We start from the raw sequence: 22,940 nt of genomic DNA, 5'->3' as shown, positions 1-22,940 counted from the left end.
TTTCATCTCTTGTATCAACAAATGCCGATATCTGTTGTCTTTCATAATTTTCAGCATTTTATGTGGAACCTCAAAGTAACCAGGATGTAAAAGGTAATAAAGATTCTGAATTAATCTTAAACTAATCTTTAAAATAAGCCCCTACAATTAGTGGAACTTACCACAGAACAGCAAGAAATGTTTTTTTTCTTGAGAAACAAAAGGAGACAGAAAGGTGGAAACAACAACAGCAGGACCTCACCTGCTGCTGGGAGTTTTAGGGCTTTACATGTCTAAGCCGTAGAAATGGGAGTGTGTTAACAAAAGGAGGGCCTGTGTGGAGGTTTGGGTGTGTCGACTCAGAGTGGGAGGGTCGCTGAGAGTTTCAGGAAGCACCTGTCTGAGTGAGATTCAAAGCAAAGTACACGAAGAGAAGGACTGTGCTGCCACACGACAGAGAAAAACATGCAGAGTAAGTTCTACTTTCTCTTCCATGTTCTCAGTAGTTGTATTTATTTCATATTTGTCATTGTATTACCTGTTTTGTTCTGTGAATCTTGTGTTAAGTTTGGGTTTCTGTTGAGCTTGCCCCATATGTACAGTAGGAGAGTTACAGTGTGAGGTGAAGTTGGACTCTTTGAAGCAAGAAAATGGTTAAAAAAGCATCTTTGAATGTCATATAATAATAAATTCCTCCAGCAAAGTGAGTAAAATCGATCCATGGATGTTATTTAGCTCACATGTTAGCTCTGTGGCTGCTTTGTTTTAACCTTATCTAATCTAAATATTAGTGACCAAGAGCTGTTTAGATTTGGACTAAACTGACGAGCTGCTAAATTGTGGTCAAAAACACCGGCAGTGCAGCATTGTTTGTTTTGGTGTGGGTGGCACAGAGTAGATTTCTAGTTTAAGTTGCATGTTCCAGTAATCCTGAAGCAGCTGCAGTCAGGTCGACCGTCCTGAACTTCTGCATTCCTGAGATTGTTACTCAGCCGCCAAAGAACAGAATGACGCTTTTAAAGACACCTCCTGTCTGTGTGTTATGCGCTGAATGTCAGGTCACACTGCTGTTTCCTCATGCCTGAACTCTTCTTATATAAGTTTGAACTGATTTTGTCTGCTTCTCCTTTAAAACATGTGGAAACTGGAAGGAGTCAGCCACTTACTCATCAACCCTCCCGGTACATTTTAAGCTAGAAATGGTGACCAGCTTCTCTTTTCTCTCTCCGCTGTGTCCCCTCCTTACCTGCCTCTGCTGTAATTCTTTTTCCCAGTGATATTTTAGCAATTTCTGGGTGCTTAACTCATTGTTGATGTTTAGAAAACTCTTCCTTTTGGACTTGAGGCTGCACTGACGGCCTGCTCTGGATGGTAGCTGAAGCAGACTCCCTCCTGTTCACATGTCAGAGAAAGATGTTGAACCGCTTTGTTCCAGTCACATCCGCACTTTGGCTGCCATTGGTTTGTGTGTGGAAATGGGTGTAAAAAAAGGAGCAAACTATTGATGACTTTGGATGAAAGCCTCATATAAATACAGGACATTTACAAAACAGAAGAGAAGCTAGTTTAGTTAGACTCACTGTCTGCTTTGCCTTGTTTTTCCTTGAGCATAATCTTACTAGAACACACACGGATGCCTCTTTTGTAACTTTCCAAGCCATCTTATAAGTTTTCAGGTCATGATACTAAATGACCCCATTAAACGAATCACTATCTCTTCTCCTCTGTGGCTCATTATGACCCAATTCAAGCGCTCAAGAGGTTTTATCCATTATTAGCTCCGGCTTAAGTGAGTTGTTGCGCAAAAAAAAAAGCACCTTTCAATCTACCAAGTGTGTTTTTTATTTATTTGAAATCATGAAGGTGTGAAATTTCCCTCTGGAGTTGATAAACTGACACTTACAAGCAACGTCAAATCTATTTCCAGTCAGTTGCAAAACATCCCTTCATGTCACTAATGACTCTGACATGGCTGCTGCGTGGCCTGAGTGAGTCACATATGGCATAAATGTAAAAATAAAATAAAAAAAGACCCACAACTTTGAAGAAATTCTGTCTGTGGCTGCCCCCTTGACTGGTCATTTACTGCTGCACTTTTTTTTTCTTCTTTCTTACACATTCCACTGCCTTCTGTTCAATCATTTATTCCAGCCTCATCCTTTTGTGGCCTTTAACTTTTTCTTCACCGTGCCAGCAGATTAAGCTTTTGCATGAGCTCAGTTTTCTCTAAGCTTAGTTTTGGCTGAGAAAAGTGCTCAGGAGATATATTCCCACCACTGACTTGGACTCATGGTAGGATTGTAAAAAGCTGATTTCATTACTTAAAAGTGCAAACATTACTTTGATGGGCTGAGTTTACATAATAATGATGCATTGACTTCATATTGTGTTAAATTCCTGCGTAAGTTGAATTAAAACAAATTTTGAATTGAGATAATTGATGAAATTGGCTAGATAAGTACATTTTTCTTCACCTTGAAGTCAGAATATCAAGTTACCTCCTCTACAAACTTTACACTGGAACAACCTAATTTTTGAAATTTGCTAATTTTAACTGTAATTAAGTCCATAGTGCTTTGAAAATCTTTTTAAATGAAGTGGAAATCCGAGTTGGATCAATTAGCTTAACAACCCCTTAAGCTTCAGTGTACCACCGGCAGTACACCTACTAATTTGCATAGGAATTTCAAGAATGTCCGACGGGTGCAAACGCGATTATACAAACACTATACACCGATGGAAAACTTAGATTCTCATGAATCCACCGGTATAAACCACTTTCAGATGCGATTACCACAGCGGGTGAGAAAAACACATTTGTCCGACAAAAACAAATATTCATCCATCCGTTCTCTATACATGGCTTCAACGCACACAGCGCGACTCACATTTCCGGGTTTATTATTACACACGCAAAAAAAAGATTCCACAAAAAACGGCCATAACCAACCTTTTACATCCAGACAACACAAGCCAGTAAACTATTTTATCCAAAACATGTCCTGAAGTCGGTATAAAATCCCCGAATCGGTCATTTTCAAGGAAATGCACCTCGCGATGCCCGTCCAATATTCCCTGTATTTTTCGTAATTTTTTTTATTTAAAAATAGAATATTAGCGATTTTTTTGTACTGAAAACGGCTGGAATTGACTGAAGCTTAAAGGGTTAAAAAGTTGTGAATCTGCTACCAATCATTGGTAATAAATCACAGTAAATTATCCTTTGATTGTAGTGGAAATCTATTTCTCTTAACTTAATATATGTTCCTAAAGTCTGGACACATAGGAAATCTAATCAACAATGTCAAAAGAAGAAAGAGTTGAACTGGTTCTTCTCAGTGGATGTGAAGAATGGATGTTTGGAAAGATAGCAGATGAATTTAATCTTTTGACAAAGCCATTAAGAAAAGCCATTTGATCTGTGGAGGTCAAAAAATGATAGTTAATGAGATTTCCTACATGTCCGGACTTTAGCGACACCCTGTCATTTGCTGGTTGAGCATAGTTTCATTAGAAGTTGTCGTAACTTAAAAAGATCGATTCAAACTGTTCTGTTAGTATTTTTTTTGAGTGTAGTTTGGATTAAGGGTTCAATTTGAGAGAACAAATGAAACATTTTTAATTCTAACCACCTAAAAGTGAGCTTGGCCTCCCTTCAGTCAGCAGATATTGCAGCTTCTTGGTGTAGAAAAACTGAAACGAGTCATCCAGTCTATGGTTTGATATTTCGAGACATTTTTCTACTCAGAAATGTGCCAAAAATTTTTGTCTCATTATGTCACTCTCTGTCTACTGTCTATCTTCCAGGCATCAGCTCTCCAGCAGAACGAGTCCTCTCAGAGGACCAGTTCTCCTGCTCCATCTGCCTGGAGGTGTTCGTGGAGCCCGTCTCCACTCCCTGCGGCCACAGCTTCTGCAAGGCCTGTCTGCAGGGCTACTGGAACCACAGCAAGAAGTTCCTGTGCCCCATGTGCAAGAAGAGCTACTCCAGAAAACCCGAGATGAGCGTCAATCGGGTCCTGGCTGAAATCTCGTCCCAGTTCCAGGGCCTGATGCAGGCTGGAGGAGCTGGTGGTGGAGCTGCTTCACGGGGATCCACGCTGAACTTGAGCTCGAATGGAGGACACGGCAGCTCCACAGGGCAGGACACCGGGGAGTTCGCTCGGCCCGGAGACGTCCCCTGTGATGCCTGTATCGGCAGGAAGTTAAAGGCATCGAAGTCCTGCGTGAATTGCCCCGGGTCATTCTGTGAGACCCACCTGAGGCATCACAAGAAGGTCTGCTGGAGTCTTCTTATGTGGATTGTTATAGTTAAGCCCATAAATGAGGACAACAGGAGGGTTAAAGCAACACAAACACTACCGTTCAAAAGCTTGGGGTCGTCCTTATTTTTGAAAGAAAATCAACTTTTTTCATTGAAGATGATATTAAATGAATCAGAAATACAGTCTAGAAATTGCTAATGTGGTAAAAGACTATTCTAGCTGGAAACAGCTGATTTTTAATGGAATATCTCCATAGGAGTACAGAGGAACATTTCCAGCAACCATCACTCCTGTGTTCTAATGCTACATTGTGTTAGCTCATGGTGATAAAAGGGTAGCTGATGATTAGAAAACCATTGTGCATTTCTGTTAGCACATGAATAAAAGTGTGAGTTTTCATGGAAAACATGGAATTGTCTGGGTGACGCCAAACTTTTGAATGGCAGTGTACCATTTTTCTTTTACATCCTAGTGGATACCCTGCATCTGTTTGCCACTTGTCTTATTGTGAAATGAAATTACAGTCATAAAATCTGTAATATTCACTGAACTAGACTTCTGTACATGCCTTGTCGATCTACATTTGACCCCTCGCATTCTCGACTCTCTCCAGGTCAAGACTCTGACTTCTCATCGTCTGATCGAACCCACTTTCCACCTGGAGGAGAAGATCTGCAAGAAACACGAACGCCTCCTGGAGGTCTACTGCCGCACCGACCACGTCTGCATCTGCACCGCCTGCGCCGAGGCCACGCACAAATCCCACGACATCGTGTCCGTCGACCACGAGTTCAAGAAGAAGATGGTGAGCCGTTATTGATCAAAATTAATGGCGACCTCGCTGACATTGTCCTGGTATGAAGCTGTGTGAATATCGACTTCAGTAAGTCACTTTGATTTTCTGCTCACAGAATAATGTGGGAAAGAAGAGGTCAGAGCTCAAACATTTGATCAAGGAGAGATCCAAGAAACTGGAGGAGATCAAACAGTCCATCAAGGTCATCAAGGTGAGTCCACTGAAGGTAGAAGACTGTGCGGTTGTGAGGAATCAGCTTCTTGACAGTGCAATAATGTGTGTTTTTGGTGCCAAATAGGTCAATTTTCAATGAATTTGAACTCAACATCGAACTCTGGAGGAACATAAGCTGCTTTCAGTTGATTTTAATATAAAACATTTTAAAAATTTGTGACATTGGAGGCATTTTAGACTGCGTTTCTTTTGCCACATGGTGTAAAATTCATCAGTTACATGTTATTTGTGTATTAACAGAGCAAACAGCTTTTTCTGTGGCATTGAGTCAAATTACAAAACCTCAGTTTGTTAATTTAACGTGATAAAATGTCTCATTTAAGGAAGATTTACCACATGAGAAAGAACAAAACTTCAACAAATAAACTCAAATGATCAGTTTTCTGATTCAGACTGAATCGCTGTTTTGTTTCCGGCTTCCATGCAGCTGATTTCAAACTGATCCTAAACCAGTCTTGTGCTGTAATTACTTCTATTGTGCGTGTTAAATGTTTGCCCAGTCCGCTCTCATGCGACGCCTCTCGCGCTGAAGCTCAAAAGCTTTATTTACACTTCAAGCAGCTCTCTGATCCAGGCAGGTTTATCCTCTGTGAGCTCGACTGAAAGGCGAGCTCTCTTCTGTTCTCGGCCTTCATACTTTTACTCTGCTTTGTGAGGGAAAATGAAAACACGTTGTGGTAAGACTGTGCCCCACATCTGCATCATACCTGTCGTGCTCTGCGGTGGCTCTGAGGAGGAGGCGAGCTGATGCCGTTTGTTTTTCTTTTGCGCACACAGACTGAGATCCTGGTCTGAGGCCGTCCAACCGGTGAGACCAGCGCAAACATTCAGCTTTAGCTTCTCACAGCCTGTCTTCACCCACAGGGGCACCTCAGGAATAAGAAACAAGAAGGATCACATGCTTAAATGGCTTTCCATAACAAGCAGTACAGTGTGTGTGCCAAGCCTTGGAGATAATAGAACACTGAGAAGCTCTAATTGAATTTTAACTGCATTGAAAATAGTTGAAAAACATGACATTGGTGCTTGTTTCTAATCTGAGCAGATTTCAGCTCCATGTTTTTCTGCTTAAAAATAAATCTCCCAGCTTTAGTGATACTTTTGGTTTCCTGTTCAGTGACATTTTTACCTACTTTTACAGATATGAGGATTCAGTTACAGCAGGGTTAAATATCAGTGTGTGTGTTGTACAAACAAGTGACTGCACATGTGCTAACTGCTGCATCTGCTACTTGCAGATGTAGAGATAAAAAACAGTGACGCATCAGTGAATTCTTTTCAGCTTTGCAGAGGAAAAAAACAGTATAATTATGATCACATTTAAAAAAAAAAAAAGGAACCTGCTCGTGCATTTAACTTATTAGATAACTTATTTTTGTGGAGTAAAAACCTCGATTGGAATTTTAAAAGTCATGCTGGTTAAGTCTGAGATGAAAACTTGGTGGTTTCTTGTTCCGGCCTGGGAAATAACCGGTTGGTCCTGTTGTTGAAGTCGCCCACAGGCGGATGATGAACCACTGAGGAGGCAACTGATTAAAAATGGCAGGAACTGTTGAATTTTCTAGGTTGATTTGTTAGAATCGAATTGTTACTCTTTCAAGGAGTGGCGGAGTTGTGTGACTTTCGATGCTGGTTTGTCCATCTCTTTGTCTGTTAGCAACATTACTCAAAAACGGAGCAATGGATTTGGATGAAATTTTCAAGGAAGGTCAGAAATGACACAAAATGATTAGATTTTGGCAGTGATGCGGCTTATAGTCTGGATCCATGGGTTTGTTCAAGATTTTTGTATCGTTGCGAGATAGCGGCACGACGTCACTGCAACCATGACAACAAGTGGACACCTGCTGATGATCACATGATTGCGATCCTACAACAAATCAACCATTGTGGACTTATCAGAGATTATCGGTCGGAAATGATACAAGGAACAATCGATTAAATTGTGTGGGTGTTTCTGAGTCCCATCTATTCCTGCCGCCTGCTACATATTTACGTCACAGGATTCAGTATCCGTACATAACGTACACATGCATAACACACACCTGTGCTCAGCGCAAGGGAGTTTGTTTGTGGGTACATCTATATTAAATGGCCACATTCTATGGTGCAGTCATTTCTGCAGTGAATTTTTTCAAAATCGCAGCCATCGCTAATGATACAATGACTGAACAGCCTTGGCGGAGTACTGTGTTCTCTGCTTTTCTTATTTTTAATGGTCATACCACAACCTGACTTTGGATAGTTGAAGAAAATGGATGTGAAGACAAGTGTAGTCATCTTATTTGAAGTCACTATGTGAGAGGGAAAGAGAATGGGAGAAACTCTTTTAACAAGAAGACAGTTACATAGATTTCACAACATTAAAATCCAATAAAACAAGATAAAATGGCTATGAGGCACTATAAAATGAATTGTAGCCATTAAAAAGTAAACCAAAGGCAAAATGTGCTGAGTTGGAGGAGAATGTGTTGAAATGTAAGAGTGGTTCCAAATGTCCATCCATCCATCCTCTATACACCGCTTTATCTTCACAAGGGTCGCGGGGGCTGCTGGAGCCTGACTTGGACGAAGGCAGGGGACATCCTGGACAGGTCGCCAGTCGGTCGCAGGGCTACATATACAGACAAACAAACACACTCACATTCACACCTACGGGCAATTTAGAGTACTCAGTTAACCTCAGCATGTTTTTGGACTGTGGGAGGAAGCCGGAGTACCCGGAGAAAACCCACACATGCACAGGGAGAACATGCAGGTTCCAAATGTAATTTTGTAAAAAAAAAAAAAAAAACATTAGCAAATAGACATAAAATGAGTTTAAAAGAAGAAAGAGTTGACAGGTTTTCCAGAAGCGTCCGAGTAGCCTTTTATGTAACATCTATGTCTTATCGCTGTAAATCATGAAGCTGGCATGCAAATGAGGCACTAAAACTTGTCCTTGGCTTTACAACTCCAATATCAAACACAGATGGTAAAAATAAAACACAAATAGCCAGATAAACTGCAAACATCCTTGTGGATAATAGTGAGTACAAAGGGTGAAATTATGTAGCTGAAGATTACATATTAATTAATTGAATAATAACCTTTATTTATAGCTAGATCAAAGATAAACACCGCTAACGTAAAGTCCAAGACCAAAGCTAAGACAAAGCGCTGAGTGTGTAAACTGGCTTTAAAACCTTAAGTGATGCTGCAGCAGTTTGTTACATTCCCGTAAAGTTGTACAAGAGACGGATTAACCAAAAAGAACAGTCAACATTAAAGGAGCAGAGGCTGTTTAATGGCTATTTTGTGTCCATGTAGGTCGGCAAAAGACTAATTGATGCAGATTCCGTCATTAACCAAATTCTGCCAGAGCTCACGATGATCTCTGACCAAAATTTGTGACAGCACAGTTTATATGAACTGCGAGCAAGCTGACTGTGCATGTGCCAGGAAAACACATTTTGCTCAAAAACAATGCTTGTTATGAGAAGATTCACTGTCATCCACATGTTATTACTTCAGCATTAAAAGAGGTGAAATTAAAGTCATCTCTCTTCCCATAGACAGTACCCAAAAACAGTAGGACGTTCTAAATTGTCCAGAAATCCTGTGCTACGTCTGGGATCACATTGACACATCCTGTATAAAGCACAAAATTACAGCCTTTCAGAATTCCTCCACGAGCAGACAACACCTACCTATTGCAATATGAATAGAGCCACTGTCTATTTTTAGAATTACCATCAGTATGAGGATGCAGAAATCATAAAGTGGCCTTTTGTCTGGTGAAGATGAAAGTCTGGGAAACCTTAGATCTGACATTTAGCACAATGCAACTAATTAAAACCTTTGACTAGACTGAGGCTGCCTGTAAATAACCATGATTTTTAAAATCCACAGGCTCTTTGTTATTCTTAAAGACCCCACCCATGCTGAGATAACCCCAATGACATCATTAGAGTTACTTTCTTGGCCTTTAGAAAGCTGCTTTAGAGCCACAGAGGATAAAAGAATTACCTTGTGAAGCAAACATGCTCAATGTCTCTTATTATGTTGGATTGGAATTGTTTGGGCTCCTTTCAAAGAGTTGTTGTGCCATTAACTTTGCTACTGACATTCACATCCACCTCTTCTTCCTGTCCCGCCTTCTGCAGGCCAGCGCCCAGAAAGAGCTGGAGGAGAGCTGGCAGGTTTACGCCGAGCTGCAGCGTCTGGTGGAGCAGAGCCAGGCCGAGCTGGTGGAGCTGATCGCCACGAGGCAACGCGAGGCCGAACGTCATGCTCGGGAGCTGGCCAGAGGTTTGGAGAATGAACTGAGCCAGCTGAGGAGGAGGAGCAACGAGCTGGAGGCCCACGCTCAGACCCAGGACAAAGTGCTCTTCCTTCAGGTAGACCTGTAGGCTTTATAGACAGTGGAAAAAGTTTCTTATTAATGGTGCTTAATGCTAGCCTAGCCGTGCTAGACCCAGGTCTGGAAGACACAAGGGTCTAGGAACTCTCGACAGGGAGGGAGGCGGGCTAAAAGGTTGTCTTTCAAATCACTCTGCAGCAATTGGGTAGGTATAGAACCAATCAGTGCAACGAATAGGCTGACGGAGTTCCTAGAGCGCCGGAAATCAGAGGATGCGGGAGTTCGGTGAAGCCTTATTTATACAGTCAATGGGTGAAGCTCAAGTATATTATAGACATGTTAACAGAAAGATTATTCAGAGTCGGTGCTAATGGAGCTCAACGACTGTTGTCATTTTTGTTGTCGACCCTGGCAGAGAATTAAATTCGTTGCCGTGGGTTGTCTAGCGCGGCTAGGCTAGTTGTTTCCGGTTGTTTCTGTCAGAATCGTCACGCCTCTGTCGTCACTTAGTTACGCCCGCCTTCTGACTCTACACTTCATGGTGATTCGTCGGCCAGTTTTAAGAGCATCCAACCTCGAGGCTTACCGAGGGTAACTAGACCCACCCTGGCAGAGAATTAAATTCGTTGCCGTGGGTTGTCTAGGCTAGATTAATGCTGTTGCCAGAGGTGACAAATACTATTTATCTGTTACTACAATGCACAATAGCTATAGGTTACTGAGTTTTTGAACACTCAAATAGTATTTTCAAACATGTAAGCTGTCATTCTAAGTGTTTCTTCATCAGTTGTTTGTCTAGTGTGTGTCCTACATACTGAAAGCGCCATTAATATGCATCTGGAGCACAACAAAGAAGCTTATTTGTTTGAAGATAACAGACATAACAGTGCCATACCTACAGAAATGGAAATCTGACAGCATCTACCTCAACAGACCTCACACTCTTATTAAGTATTTTACCAACTGGACCCAAACAATATGTTATTTTTTAATACATGTCTTCTTGAATTCCACACACTCCTAATTGCAAAGCCAATTATCCAGAGCAGCTCCATGTCTGCAGCAGCTGTTGTTGCTAAGAGATTTGAGGGACGACATCAAAAGCCTCCATGAACTGAGTTGCGCTCATTTCCCCCCTTGTGTATTTAATTGGAACTGTTTACATGGATATAATGCTGATTCGTTCATGACTTTGAAGTTGCTAGATGAAATTTTTTTTCGACATACTATAAAAGGAAAAATCAGTGTTTGGAGGAACAGAGCTGAGAGTATTGCTCTGTAGCTCCTCTGATAAACGGTGCGTTTGCTCATCTGGACAGTATCCTTTAACTCTTTTATTCTTCTGTCAAAGTGATCAAGTGTTCCTTCTCTGTTCTACATTATAAAACTTAAATTTAGCCCCATCTCTACGTCCTACTGAATTAATCAGTATAAATCAGCAGGACAGCCCGGAACAAAGTCAGCGGCGTCGTATTTAGTGTGTTCTCTTCACCGCACAGACTTTATTTTCTCTGAGGGGTCATTAAATTTTCATTTTCTCTTGCCTTGCATAACCTCTCCCTTGGGTTTCCCGTAGAACCAGACGATGCTGTCGGCCCCACCCGAGCCCACCGATTGGTCAGCGGTCAGCGTCAACACCGACCTCTACCTGGGAACCATCCGCTCGTCCGTCAGCAGCCTCATGGACAAGTTCCAGGAGGAGCTCAAAAGACTGTACGGGAAAGGTGAGGCAGCGGGACAGGGTTATTTTTTAGCACTATACATTTGGAAGTGATTTGTAGGTTTTTTTTTTAAGAGTGAATATATTATATGCGCATTTATTTGCGTACTAATTTAGTGGAAATGTGCAGATTTCCCAAAAAATCGGTTTCTTTGATTGTTCATTTTACAAAAAATAATTTTTTTCCATCAACACGTGCATTTCAAGTGCACACGTGTTCCCAACCCTTGGTAAATAAATGGTGGTTCTACATATTGCAGATATTTTTAATTTGTTTGCTTACTTGTCTCCTATCGCTCTGTGTAAACACATCCTGCAGTTCAGTCAAAAGTTCAGAATTTTTGTCACGTGACTGTTGGTCGCAGCTGAATCAGTCGTGGCTTTTAGGTTGTGCCGAGACGCACAAAATATTTAGCTTTTAACAGAATCTGGTTTGGGCAAATGATCAATTTTTGGTGAATTTTTAAATGAGATATCTAGACTGCAGTGACTTTGATGGAGCCAAAAATTCCATGAATCTTTCTGTTTTTAGTTCGATAAATGGTGGAATGTAAACAGATAAATCTACAATTAACCTGTTAGAAATACAACTATTTATATGACTTTTTTTAGCAAAATAGATAAATGAGCATGTTTTATGTCACGTGCAAAGTACAACAATCAGTTTAATTTGATGGGAAAAAAGCACTGCTATCGGTCAGTGTGGATTATTAATGCAAAATTACAGTAAAATCCTTCCTCTCTTGCTTAATACAAACCACATATTCGGTGCAAAACTCCAAGTGGAGGAATATGTGGGTCACTGTACGAACACGTTGGAATAGAAACGTGACTCATCATTGCACCACACTCACACGTTCACACATACAAGATGGTCGGACAGATGGAGGGAGTGTTGATGCCGCAGTTCATCCACTTGGAATCAGTGCAGAGGCAGCTGAGTGACAGCAGCATGTGTCTTGAGCATTTACAGCTCTGGATTGGGTCTGCATGTTCACCACCCACACGTGCCATCTGCTTTGACTTTGACTTCTTAGCCGGATGACTTGTTGACTGACTCTTGTTCTCTCTTGTTTCCGTCTCTTATTCTGTCTCCCAGAGCTCCGGAAAGTGCAGAACTACTCAAGTGAGTAATGCTTTGTCCTCTTGGGTTTGCGCTCCAGATTTCTTGCACTCATTTATCTAACTTACATGTTGAGTTTTTGAGGAGAAATTGGCCTAAATGTCCACTAGATGGAGCCATCTAGTTCATTCATAGCATTAGCCCTTTGGCCTGCAGCCAGTTTAAGAGTTCATTGTCACCACTGTGCACACACTTAGATTTACTCACATCCTGTATTTAACCCTCGTGTTGTCTTCGGTTCAAAAATAACCCGGCCTCGATGTTTAATACCATAGAAAATCCCCTAAATGACCTTTTTTCAACTTGAAATTCCAGGACTTTTCCACGCTGTGTACTGTACAGTTCCATTGTATGGAATGCAATGGAACGTAAGCAATGCAAAATCACCACAAACAGATGCAAAATCACCACAAAAAAAAATACAAAATCACCTCAAAAAGATAGAAAATCACTTCAAAAGATGTATAATTACCAAAAACAGATTCGAAAACCACCACAAAAGATGGAAACTCACCACAAAAAAATGCAAAAACCACCACAAAAGATGCAAAATCACCACGAAAGGATGTAAAAACCACCACAAATGGCTTCCATTCCATACAGTTCCACTGTACAGTATACAGTACACTGTTATTTCCCTTCAAAAATGCATTTAAAGCTTCTTTCTGTACATTTCTGATACCTTCTTAAGATGTAGAAGTACTATCTCTTGCTCAGCAAATAAAGTTTACACCTATGCAATACTTTTAGCAATATTAGTGATAATAAATCTCTACTTTCATAAAGAAAAAAGTTATAACGTGTGATGTAATAAAAACAAATGGCATCAACTGATTAAATACAGTGTTTTTGCCCTCTCAAGAGGGAAAACCCAGATTTTCACAAAGTGTGTTCTTTATATAAAATAGATAATAGGTTATATATAATTTTTGGTTGAAAATTCAATAAAGCTGCTCTATTTTAGAGGCTCAGTGGAGGCGGGTCATGTCTGACTGTGGACAAGAGGAGTGTTCAGGATGTTAAGACAACACGAGGGTTAAACAGACACGTCCAGGCATAAGAAATCTATCACTGCTACCAAAAAACATCTCCCAGAGTCTTATTCTGCTCTGTTCTGTCCAGGTGAGGTGATTTTGGATCCCTCCACAGCCCAGAGGAACCTGGTTGTGTCTGATGATGGTCAGCAGGTGAGATACGAAGAGAGGAAGTCCTCCCACAATGAGGGTCCAAAGCGCTTCAGCCCGGCCCTCTTCGTCCTGGGCAGAGAGGGGCTCAGCTCCGGGCGGCACTACTGGGAGGTGGACGTGAGCCGCAAGACGGCCTGGACGCTGGGAGTGGCCCGAGCTTCAGCCCGCCGCAAGGGGGAGATCAAGCTGAGTCCTGAGGGGGGTTACTGGTGCCTGTGGCTGAAGGGCGGCGAGGTGAAAGCTCTGGCTGCCTCCCGCCTGCCTCTCATGCTGCCGTCCCAGCCCTGCAAAGTGGGAATCTTCATGGATTACGAAGCCGGCCAGATCTCGTTCTACGATGTGAAGTCCCGTCTGCATCTCTACACTTTCATGGATACCTTCAGTGAGAGCCTGTACCCAATCTTCAGCCCCTGTCTCACCCAGGAGGGGAAGAACGCCTCCCCTCTGGTTATAAGCCATGTTAAACACAGCTGAAGCAGTCAGTCAGGTTCAACACTCAGAACATCTTCATAAGGTTTGGTGTAAGCACAGATATTTGTAACTTGGCAGCCAGTTTAGGACAATTTCACAAATTTGTGAAACATTTTACCTCAAATTAGTCACATCAAATAAAAACACGTCATTTTGCACTCACTGCAACACTTTATCAAACCAAAAGCTGAAATTGACACTGACTGCATGTATTACTGTGAGCAGCGATCTGTACCATCTGTACATACAACAAACAAGAAGGATATTATTGTGTAAAAATAAGTGAAGGACATGAGATCATTCTTCCAAAGGCCAAATTAAAGCTTTGGTTCTTACTGTCAGTTTCGCCTCTGGTTCAGCTGGACATGTTTGTCGAGTTTGAATAATGCTGTACCTCTGGCACTTTCCTTACTGTGTAAGTCTTTATTTAATTGCAACTAAAAGGCTTTGGAGACTTTTCATATTAAAGCAATGAAGTTTAGAGATGTAAGTTTCATGTCAGAGGCTTGAAATGATTTTTTTTTTTTTAATGTTTGTAATGGACATTATTTGAAAACGAAGTGGACCAAGTTTTGTTTTAAGGGCCATGAAACTATGATCTGTATTTTTATATTGAATAATTCTTTCTGAACCTGTCCAATAAAGATGATCAGACACAAAATGTATCTTTGTGCTTTTATTTTCGTCTTGTCAAGGAATTTCTCCTTTACCCATTCATAAATTAACAGTGGCAGGTAAGTCCACTAAATCCCTTCTGCGCTAATCACTATTTTAACATTAATGTGTCAAGTGACTGGAATTTAGTCATAAATTGCAAAATAACAAAAAATAAATGATTCCAAAGCATGCATTTATTTAAAAAGTACTTATCAAATGATATTATTTCATAAGATACAGAAAGTATATCTGTGAACTTTAGCCTTGCTAGTCAGCAGAGGCTTTTTCTGTTTTTCAAGTTAGCTGTTGCTAGCATTTATGCTAAGCTAAGCTAGCGAGCTGCTAAATGCTACCTAATGCATGTTGTTTTATCATGTTGTTTGACACAGAAATAAGAAAGTCTTTCACAAAATAATAATAAAGTGTTTATGAAGCTCATAATATTTTTGTGGCAATCATAGCCACAAACTTAATTACCACAGACTCCTAACAGAAACCAAGCTTTAACGTACTATAATCTACAGTAGTGTTTCTTCTGTCGTGTTGCATGTTGATGTTTTGTTGCTCAGCTTCTTCTGCATTTGATCCAAGCATTACAGCTGCTGTATTCCCAGTGGGGTTAAAGCATGGGGTATATATCTGTATCTGGGGTAAAAGGAGGGGGTGGAGGGGGGTCTTTTTTAGGTCTGAGGTGGGTGAGCATGTGAGGGAGCTGGAGGTGGCAGCGGTTACAGCCCGTCTCATATGTCAGTGTGCAGCAGAGTGTCGAGGCAGCTGCTCTCTGGTGAGTGTCCCCATATCTCTGCTTTTTCTGCCTCTCCTGTGTTTTAGTGTCTCTACTGTCACATCTGCTTCTCTGCGCACAAGCTCATCTCTTCGGGGAGTGTTGTTGGATTTTTAAATGAAATCATGTTTGGCTGCTTCAGAGCGGTGACCTAAGGACTTCTTTTGTCAGTTTACTGCAGATTTAAACAACAACAAAAAAAATCAAGTCAGGACTGCAATCCTAGCTACAAATGTGTAATATATTGAGGCTACGTGTGTTTACAAGACAGATTAAGCATGTAAACACTGCAAGACTGGTCTCGTGTGAGACCAGTATTTTTAGAAAAATGTTAATCTGGCCTGTCATGAACAGCAAGGCCTCAAGCAGAGAGCTGCTTGTGTTAGAAGTCAAACTCACTTACAGCTTCACAGACTCACTGCCTGCGTACCAGCATAGAAACAAGTGAGATATATTTAGTTTGAAGCACTGTGCAAATGTTTTGATGATAAAAGCAAAGATCTGAAGTTAGAAATTCAACTTCACCTGGTTATTTTAGTAGCTTATATTATCCTCTAAACTAAGCTTATTACAGATGTAATGGTATGAATGTATCTATTGGCTCATAACACTGCAATATAGTAATTTAAAAACAATGTCACCATTACAAAACATGGCCACCAGAGAGCACTAAGATTTTCAACTGTAAATGTCAGGCTCCGTGCTTTTATTATGTATTTATTATGAATGCGTTTGTGTAGATTTTATAAGCTCTTAAATATGGACACAAAAACTGGTCAAGCTCAAGAAAATTAAAGCACAAGACAAAGAAAAGTTTGACAACACTTCCCTATGATTTACATGGACTCATTTATTCCAAAGCAAAAGAGAAAAGGTTTCGTCAAGTCTAAATTTGCGATAATAAATGAGTCCTGTCATGCTCTGCTTGGTAGATATGCATGCTGATCACCCTAAATAAAGTCATGCCATCTAATCTTAGCGACCTCAATATCACAGCAGGTTTGATGCCCCATTCAAAGGCTGGTTGCTTGCGCTGAAAATGACCCTGCCTCTTCGCCGTGTAGGAATGGCCTCCACTGGGAACCTTTCCGAAGAGCAGGTGCACTGCTCCATCTGCCTGGACGTCTTCACCAACCCCGTATCCATCCCCTGTGGGCACAACTTTTGTCAGAGCTGCATCCTGGGATACTGGAAAACCAGCCCTTTGTATCAGTGTCCCATGTGCAAGAAGTCCTTCTACAAGAGGCCCGACATCAGCGTTAACACTGTGCTGAGGGAGATCGCCGAGCAGTTCAAGGAGATCAGGGAGGAAGGAGCGGGGAAGGAAAAGAAGTGGGCAATGGAAAGGAGGAAGAAGGAGGATGAGGAGAGGCTTTTGGAGAAGGATCAGAGGCAGCAGCTTGTGGAGGAGTTGAAGCTGAAGCAGGAGGAGGAGAGGAGGAAGAAAGAGGTGCTCAAGGAGAAACAAGCAGAGAAGAAACCACTTCCAGAGGAGTTACCACCACTGATACCTCCAGCGTCGGCACCTAAAGCCTCTCCTCCACCCTCACCTCAGGACACACCTCAGTTTCCACCACCACCACCTCTTCCAGAAACATCACCCCCACCTTCACCTCAGATCCCTGCTTCTCCAGTTCTTCCCACTCCGCCTCCACCTGACTCCTCCTCACTCCCATCTCCTCCTTGGGATGAGGTCCTGTGTGACGTTTGTTTCGGAGACAGAAGGCCGAAAGCAGTCAAATCCTGCCTCGTGTGTTTGACTTCCTACTGCGAGGAGCACCTGAAATCACACACCGCCAGATTCACCAAGCACAAGCTGATGGAGCCTGTCGCCAACATGGAGGACAGGATGTGTCCGAAGCACGAGAGGCTTCTGGAGCTGTTCTGTAAGAAGGACCAGAGTTGTGTGTGCGTCCTCTGCACCGAGACGGACCACCGTTCGCATTACACCGTCCCTGTGGAGAGGGAATGGACTGACAAGAAGGTGAGACAGAATTGCTGTCATTTAAATGTACAGGTGAAAGGTTCTCTGAGGTCTTTCAAGGTACAAAATCTTACTGGTGGAGTTTTACCGCAAATGGAAGAACATTTGAAAAAGTTGCAAATTGGTTTTAAAGCTAAAATTTAAAGAATCACTGTGTCCAACACACTTACAGTAGTGAACAAAAGTTTCTTGTAAAGACCGTGTATACCATGTCTTGAGCTTCCGATGCCTCCTACAACTGTGAATGGACTTGACTGAAGTTTGCTGATCACATAGACAAAGAAAAAGGACTTCTGGAGGAAAGTTCTATTGTCCAATGAGACAAATACTGAAGCACTGAAGTGCCCACAATGAGCAGAAATATGATTGGAGAAGAGAAGTTGAGACCTTTCACTCCAAGAACACCAAATCTACCATCAAGCATGGTGGTGGCAGTATTATGTTCTGGGGCTTTTTTGCTGCAAGTGGAACTGACGATTTACAGAACGTAAATAGAATAATGAAGAAGAATTCTTCACAAAGACCTGGATCTTGGACATAGCTGGGTCTTCCAACATGACAATGACACCAAACGCACATCAAAAGTGGTAGAGAAATGGTTTAACCCTTTAAGCTTCAGTCAATTCCAGCCATTTTCAGTACAAAAAATCGCTAATATTCTATTTTTAAATAAAAAATTACGAAAAATACGGGGAATATTGGACGCGCATCGGGAGGTGCATTTCCTTGAAAACGACCGATTCGGGGATTTTATACCGACTTCAGGACATGTTTTGGACAAAATAGTTTACTGGCTTGTGTCATCTGATGTAAAAGGTTGGATTATGGCCGTTTTTTGTGGAATCTTTTTTTTTGTGTGTAATAATAAACCCGGAAATGTGAGTTGCGCTGTGTGCTTTGAAGCCGTGTATAGAGAACGGATGGATGAATATTTGTTTTTGTCGGACAAATATGTTTTTCTCACCCGCTGTGGTAATCGCATCTGAAAGTGGTTTATACCGGCGGATTCATGAGAATCTAAGCTTTCCATCGGTGTATAGTGTTTGTATAATCGCGTTTGCACCCGTCGGACATTCTTGAAATTCCTATTCAAATTAGTAGGTGTACCGCCGGCGGTACACTGAAGCTTAAAGGGTAAGGCCAAAATTTAAAATTTAGACTCTTAAAGCAACCCAAAAGTGTTCACTTAAACTGCATCGAGTCCTTGTGATAAAGATAATAGTCTGTCAGAAAGCCAACAAATTTAGTTTAACTGTATCAATTTGGTCAAGACGAGGGTTAAAGATACAACCAGAAGCTTGTAAAGAGCTTCCAAAAGGGCCTAGTTGAGATGAAATGGACAAAAGATGATTAACCAAATATTACCATTTCTGTATGTGTATTTTTGATCAAGAAGCAAAATGCATGATTGTTTGTTGTCGCAAAGACACAAGGGTTTCTATGATTCCATGATAGAAAATTCAGAGTTACAGGAGTCATTGGAAGCTCAAGACTGCTGTGACATGTGTTTGGTTCACGACTGTATTCAGCCGACATCTTTTGCACAGCAATGTCTGTTTCAGATTTGATAACCTTTGCTAAGATTAACCACCATAAACTGCTGGTCCTACAAGTCTATATAAGGCTGTAGCAGCATGTTCCTGAACTAACTGGGCCACTATGCAGAGGTGTATTTTATTGCCTTTGGGTTTAGCACTTTATTATCCTTTTTAGTAAGTTATGTAGTTTATTGTTAGATTAATCATTAATAATGATAAAGTTTTACACAGCTAAAATCAAGGTTTGTTGTAAGATGATTGGAACACATTCTGCATATAAAGTAAAAAAAACTTAATACCAAATTCATGCTTTTACCAGTTCTTGAAGGTGTTGTGACTTTCTGTAGAAAAAACAAGATTTCCTCTCAAGATGAAGCTAAAATATGAACTAACTATACCAACCTGGAACAAAATAAATGAAAATATGTCGGTAGTTGATCAGGTAATCAATCCTCTGTAGTCAGCTTGTTCTTTATGTTTGATTTAGTCTTTATCTTAAAGAAACATCCAAACCAACCTGGGGAAACTTAAGTGCAACTTTTCTTTTTGGTATTAATCACATTACCTTTGTCTGTTTGTCTGACTCTCGTTCTCACTGCAACATTTTTCTGTGAACATTTACTCGTTTGCTTTTTATTTCCTCCCTCTTAAGACAGGGTTTTGTTCTCATATATGGGCATATACAACATTATATTGTTAACTGACAGGCTCATGAAACTGCTATTTGAACTCGTATTGTGCAGGCGCAGCTGAAAAGGACAGGAATAGACGTCCAGCAGATGATCCAGGACAGAGTGAAAAAGGTGGAGGAGATCAAACATTCTGTGGAGCTCAACAAAGTGAGTCTGCACGGGGTCGAATACACAAAGCAGCAATTTCATTCACACATGTGGTTATTCAGTTTTTTTGTGTTTTCAGGCCAGCGCTCAGAAGGAGGTTGAGGAGAGCATGCAGGTGTTCTCGGAGCTGGTGCGCTCCATCCAGAGGACTCAGGCCGAGCTGGTTCTGGTCATCGAGGAGAAGCAGAGGCAGACGGAGAGGTGGGCTGAAGGCCTCATCGCCGAGCTGGAGCAAGAGATCGCTGAGCTGAAGAGAAGGAACACAGACTTGGAAAACGTGGCTCGGACCGACCACATTCACTTCTTAAAGGTAAGAGCATGTGCAAGATTTATAATTACTGTCAGTTTAATGCAAATTTTCCAATTCAAGCTTTAATCTTGTAAAGTTTTTAAGGGGTAGAGCTTGAAATGAATCCAAGATTGCGATAGGTCACGTGAATGTGAATGCTTCTCCCATTACCAGCAGTTTTCATATGTTGTCTTGCTCTGATTGCAAACTGGAGGATAAATGCTCCACATTTTCTTTCTGCAGTGGTGAGACAATCAGAGAGCTTTTACATGCTACTGTAATACTATAGTGCAGTAACAACAGTGCCCTCTTCCTGTTCTGCACTGTAATGCAATCAAACACATCAAATCTAAAACACACTGGAGATTAGAGGCACTACATCCAACTATCTTGTTTGATTCGTAAGTACAAATATGCTCTACAATCTGAGTGATAGTTGTTTGAAGAGGACTAAAATCACTCTAGGTTAAACATTTTTTTTAAATTACAGATATTCTTAGTTGTTATGTGACTTGTTTCTAAGTCATCTTCATGCTGTGTTTCTCTGCAGAGCTTCCCAGCACTCAGCATTCCACCATCTGTTAAGGACTGGTCTGAGACCACTGTTCCCACTGATACTTGTGTAGGCATGATCAGGAGATCCGTGTCCAAACTGGAGGCAACGCTAAATGAAATGACTGACAGACTGTCTGAAAGTGGTAAGATTTCCTTTAAGATTCTAGTAGATCTTTAGTCTGTTTCTGTTCATCTTGTTTTCAAAATGAGAGCATCTCCACATGAAGCTGACATATCTTAAGGGAATTTGTGTTTCGTTTTTTACAGAGATCAAGAAAATTCTGAAATATACAGGTAAAGTTAATTTCCTTTTTGGCATTTCGGTCGTTTTTTCATCTTATAAATGTCCAACAAAATAAACGTCTCATGTGTCTCCAGTGGATGTCACCCTGGACCCAGAAACCGCTAACCCCTGGCTGCAGCTCTCTCAGGACAGACATCAGGTGAGACACCTGGGCGCCTGGCAGGATCTGCCGGACCACCCCGACCGATTCGACACAGTGGTCATAGTCCTGGGCCGTGAGGGCTTCACGTCAGGCAGACACTACTGGGAGGTCCAGGTGGGGGACAAGGATGACTGGTACCTTGGTGTGGCCAGGTCTTCTGTCAACAGAAAGGGCAGGATCTCTGTTAGCACCACCCAAGGCTACTGGGCTCTGGCCATGAAGAAAGGCCAGGGCTACCGGGTGTCAACATCCCCGCCGTTACTGCTGGCTCTCGACCCCAAGCTCAAAAGAGTGGGCGTGTATGTGGACTATGAGGAGGGCCAGTTGTCGTTTTATGATGTGAGAGCTCGGACCCATATTTACACGTTTGAAGACACGTTTACGGAGAAGATTCTGCCCTTTTTCTACCTGTACTGCTGCGACAAAGCCTCTGATACCATTGTGATCTGTCCTGTGACTGAGAAAAGCCTGATCAAGCAAAGCTAAGGACGTAAAAACAACAAAGAAACGCTCTTCATTATGAAGTGAATTAACAGACTGTAATTTGCTGTAGTCATAATAGATTTTTATGAAAAGCGCAGTTTTACGTATATGCATTGAACATAGTTACATAAATGTTTTTTGCACATGTACACTAATAGGTAGAAGACAAAACACAGTTTAGAATTTTGGTAAATCAGAGTGTTTACACGCCCGAAAATAAATGAGAAGATTGATACCACTCAAGTCTATCCATTAAACATGAGACTAGCATGCTGTTAGCTTAGCATAAGACAGGGTGCAAGAGGGGACAGTTTCCCTGATGTCAAGTTAAGGTCAAAAATATCATACCAGAATTTCTAAATGTCAGGAATTAAAGGACTCGTCTGACCCTTTGGGAGATAGATAAGTTGCATTCTTGTTGAGAGTTTGACTAAAAGATAGATTTGAATCTCACATCAGTGTGCTAAATGTGAAGCTTAAGTGAGAAGCAGTCAGTTGCAATGGCAGTAGGTGAAGCAGGTCAGACTTTCAGATGCCCCTCTCCTCTGCAACGTTTCCCAGCTCTTCCTGGGGAATCCCGAGGCGATCCCAGGCCAGATGAGATATATAATCCCACCAGTGAGTTATGGGTCGACCCCGGGGTCTCCTTCCAGTTGGATCGAATGGAAGGCTTCCAGACAGCATCCTGATCAGATGTCCGAACCAAATCAGCTGGCTCCTATGATACGAGGGAGTAGTGACTCTATTTCAACTCTGAGTTGAGGTCATGGTTCTCATCCAGCTGCCTCTCATGCAGCCGAGTTAGCTCTTAAGGTCATTAAATAATATGTTAGATCCTATTTGTTGTTTATCATCAAAGTTGGATTAAACAGTGCTAAAGTCTAAAGGCTAGCTGTTTCTAACAGTTTCCATGCTGTATGCTAAGCTAAGCCATCAGGCTGCAGGACTCAGCTTTGATTTTGCTGCACAGATACAAGAGCTTATACAGATCTTTTCATGTAACTTTTGGCAAGAATGCAAACAATTTCATTACCTTAAATGAGATTTTCCTTTACCTGCATGAGTCAGATAAACATAAAGTTTAGTTTCTACTCTAACTTTTGTAACTGCATGTTGATATTTAGTGTGACTGATCCTGCAGGAGTTGTATGCTGCATAAGAAGTGTTTACAGCAATAAATGTTCTCTCAAATATGCACAAATGTCACTATTTCTGGCCTCATGCACAACACTTTTAAGTTTCATTTTA

General features: G+C 41.4%; 1 protein-coding gene across 1 annotated transcript; it reads left to right on the top strand.

The window, feature by feature from the left end:
* Window positions 1–138: 138 nt before the first annotated feature.
* On the top strand, window positions 139–22,887 carry LOC110967943 (uncharacterized). The gene is made up of 15 exons (XM_022217702.2): window positions 139–451; window positions 3,787–4,256; window positions 4,858–5,049; window positions 5,156–5,251; window positions 9,420–9,653; window positions 11,193–11,340; window positions 12,436–12,462; window positions 13,582–14,115; window positions 15,606–15,615; window positions 16,558–17,542; window positions 19,824–19,919; window positions 19,999–20,229; window positions 20,759–20,906; window positions 21,031–21,057; window positions 21,142–22,887. Exons 1-15 carry the CDS (start codon window positions 445–447, stop codon window positions 21,693–21,695), a joined length of 3,759 nt encoding a protein of 1,252 aa, XP_022073394.2. The 5' UTR covers window positions 139–444; the 3' UTR covers window positions 21,696–22,887.
* Window positions 22,888–22,940: the final 53 nt, after the last annotated feature.

Source organism: Acanthochromis polyacanthus, chromosome 23, assembly GCF_021347895.1.
Source record: "Acanthochromis polyacanthus isolate Apoly-LR-REF ecotype Palm Island chromosome 23, KAUST_Apoly_ChrSc, whole genome shotgun sequence".
In the NCBI taxonomy this organism is placed as follows: Eukaryota; Metazoa; Chordata; class Actinopteri; family Pomacentridae; genus Acanthochromis; species Acanthochromis polyacanthus.
The sequence above is the reverse complement of the archived record's forward strand: the minus strand, read 5'-3'. Positions and strand labels throughout refer to the sequence as shown.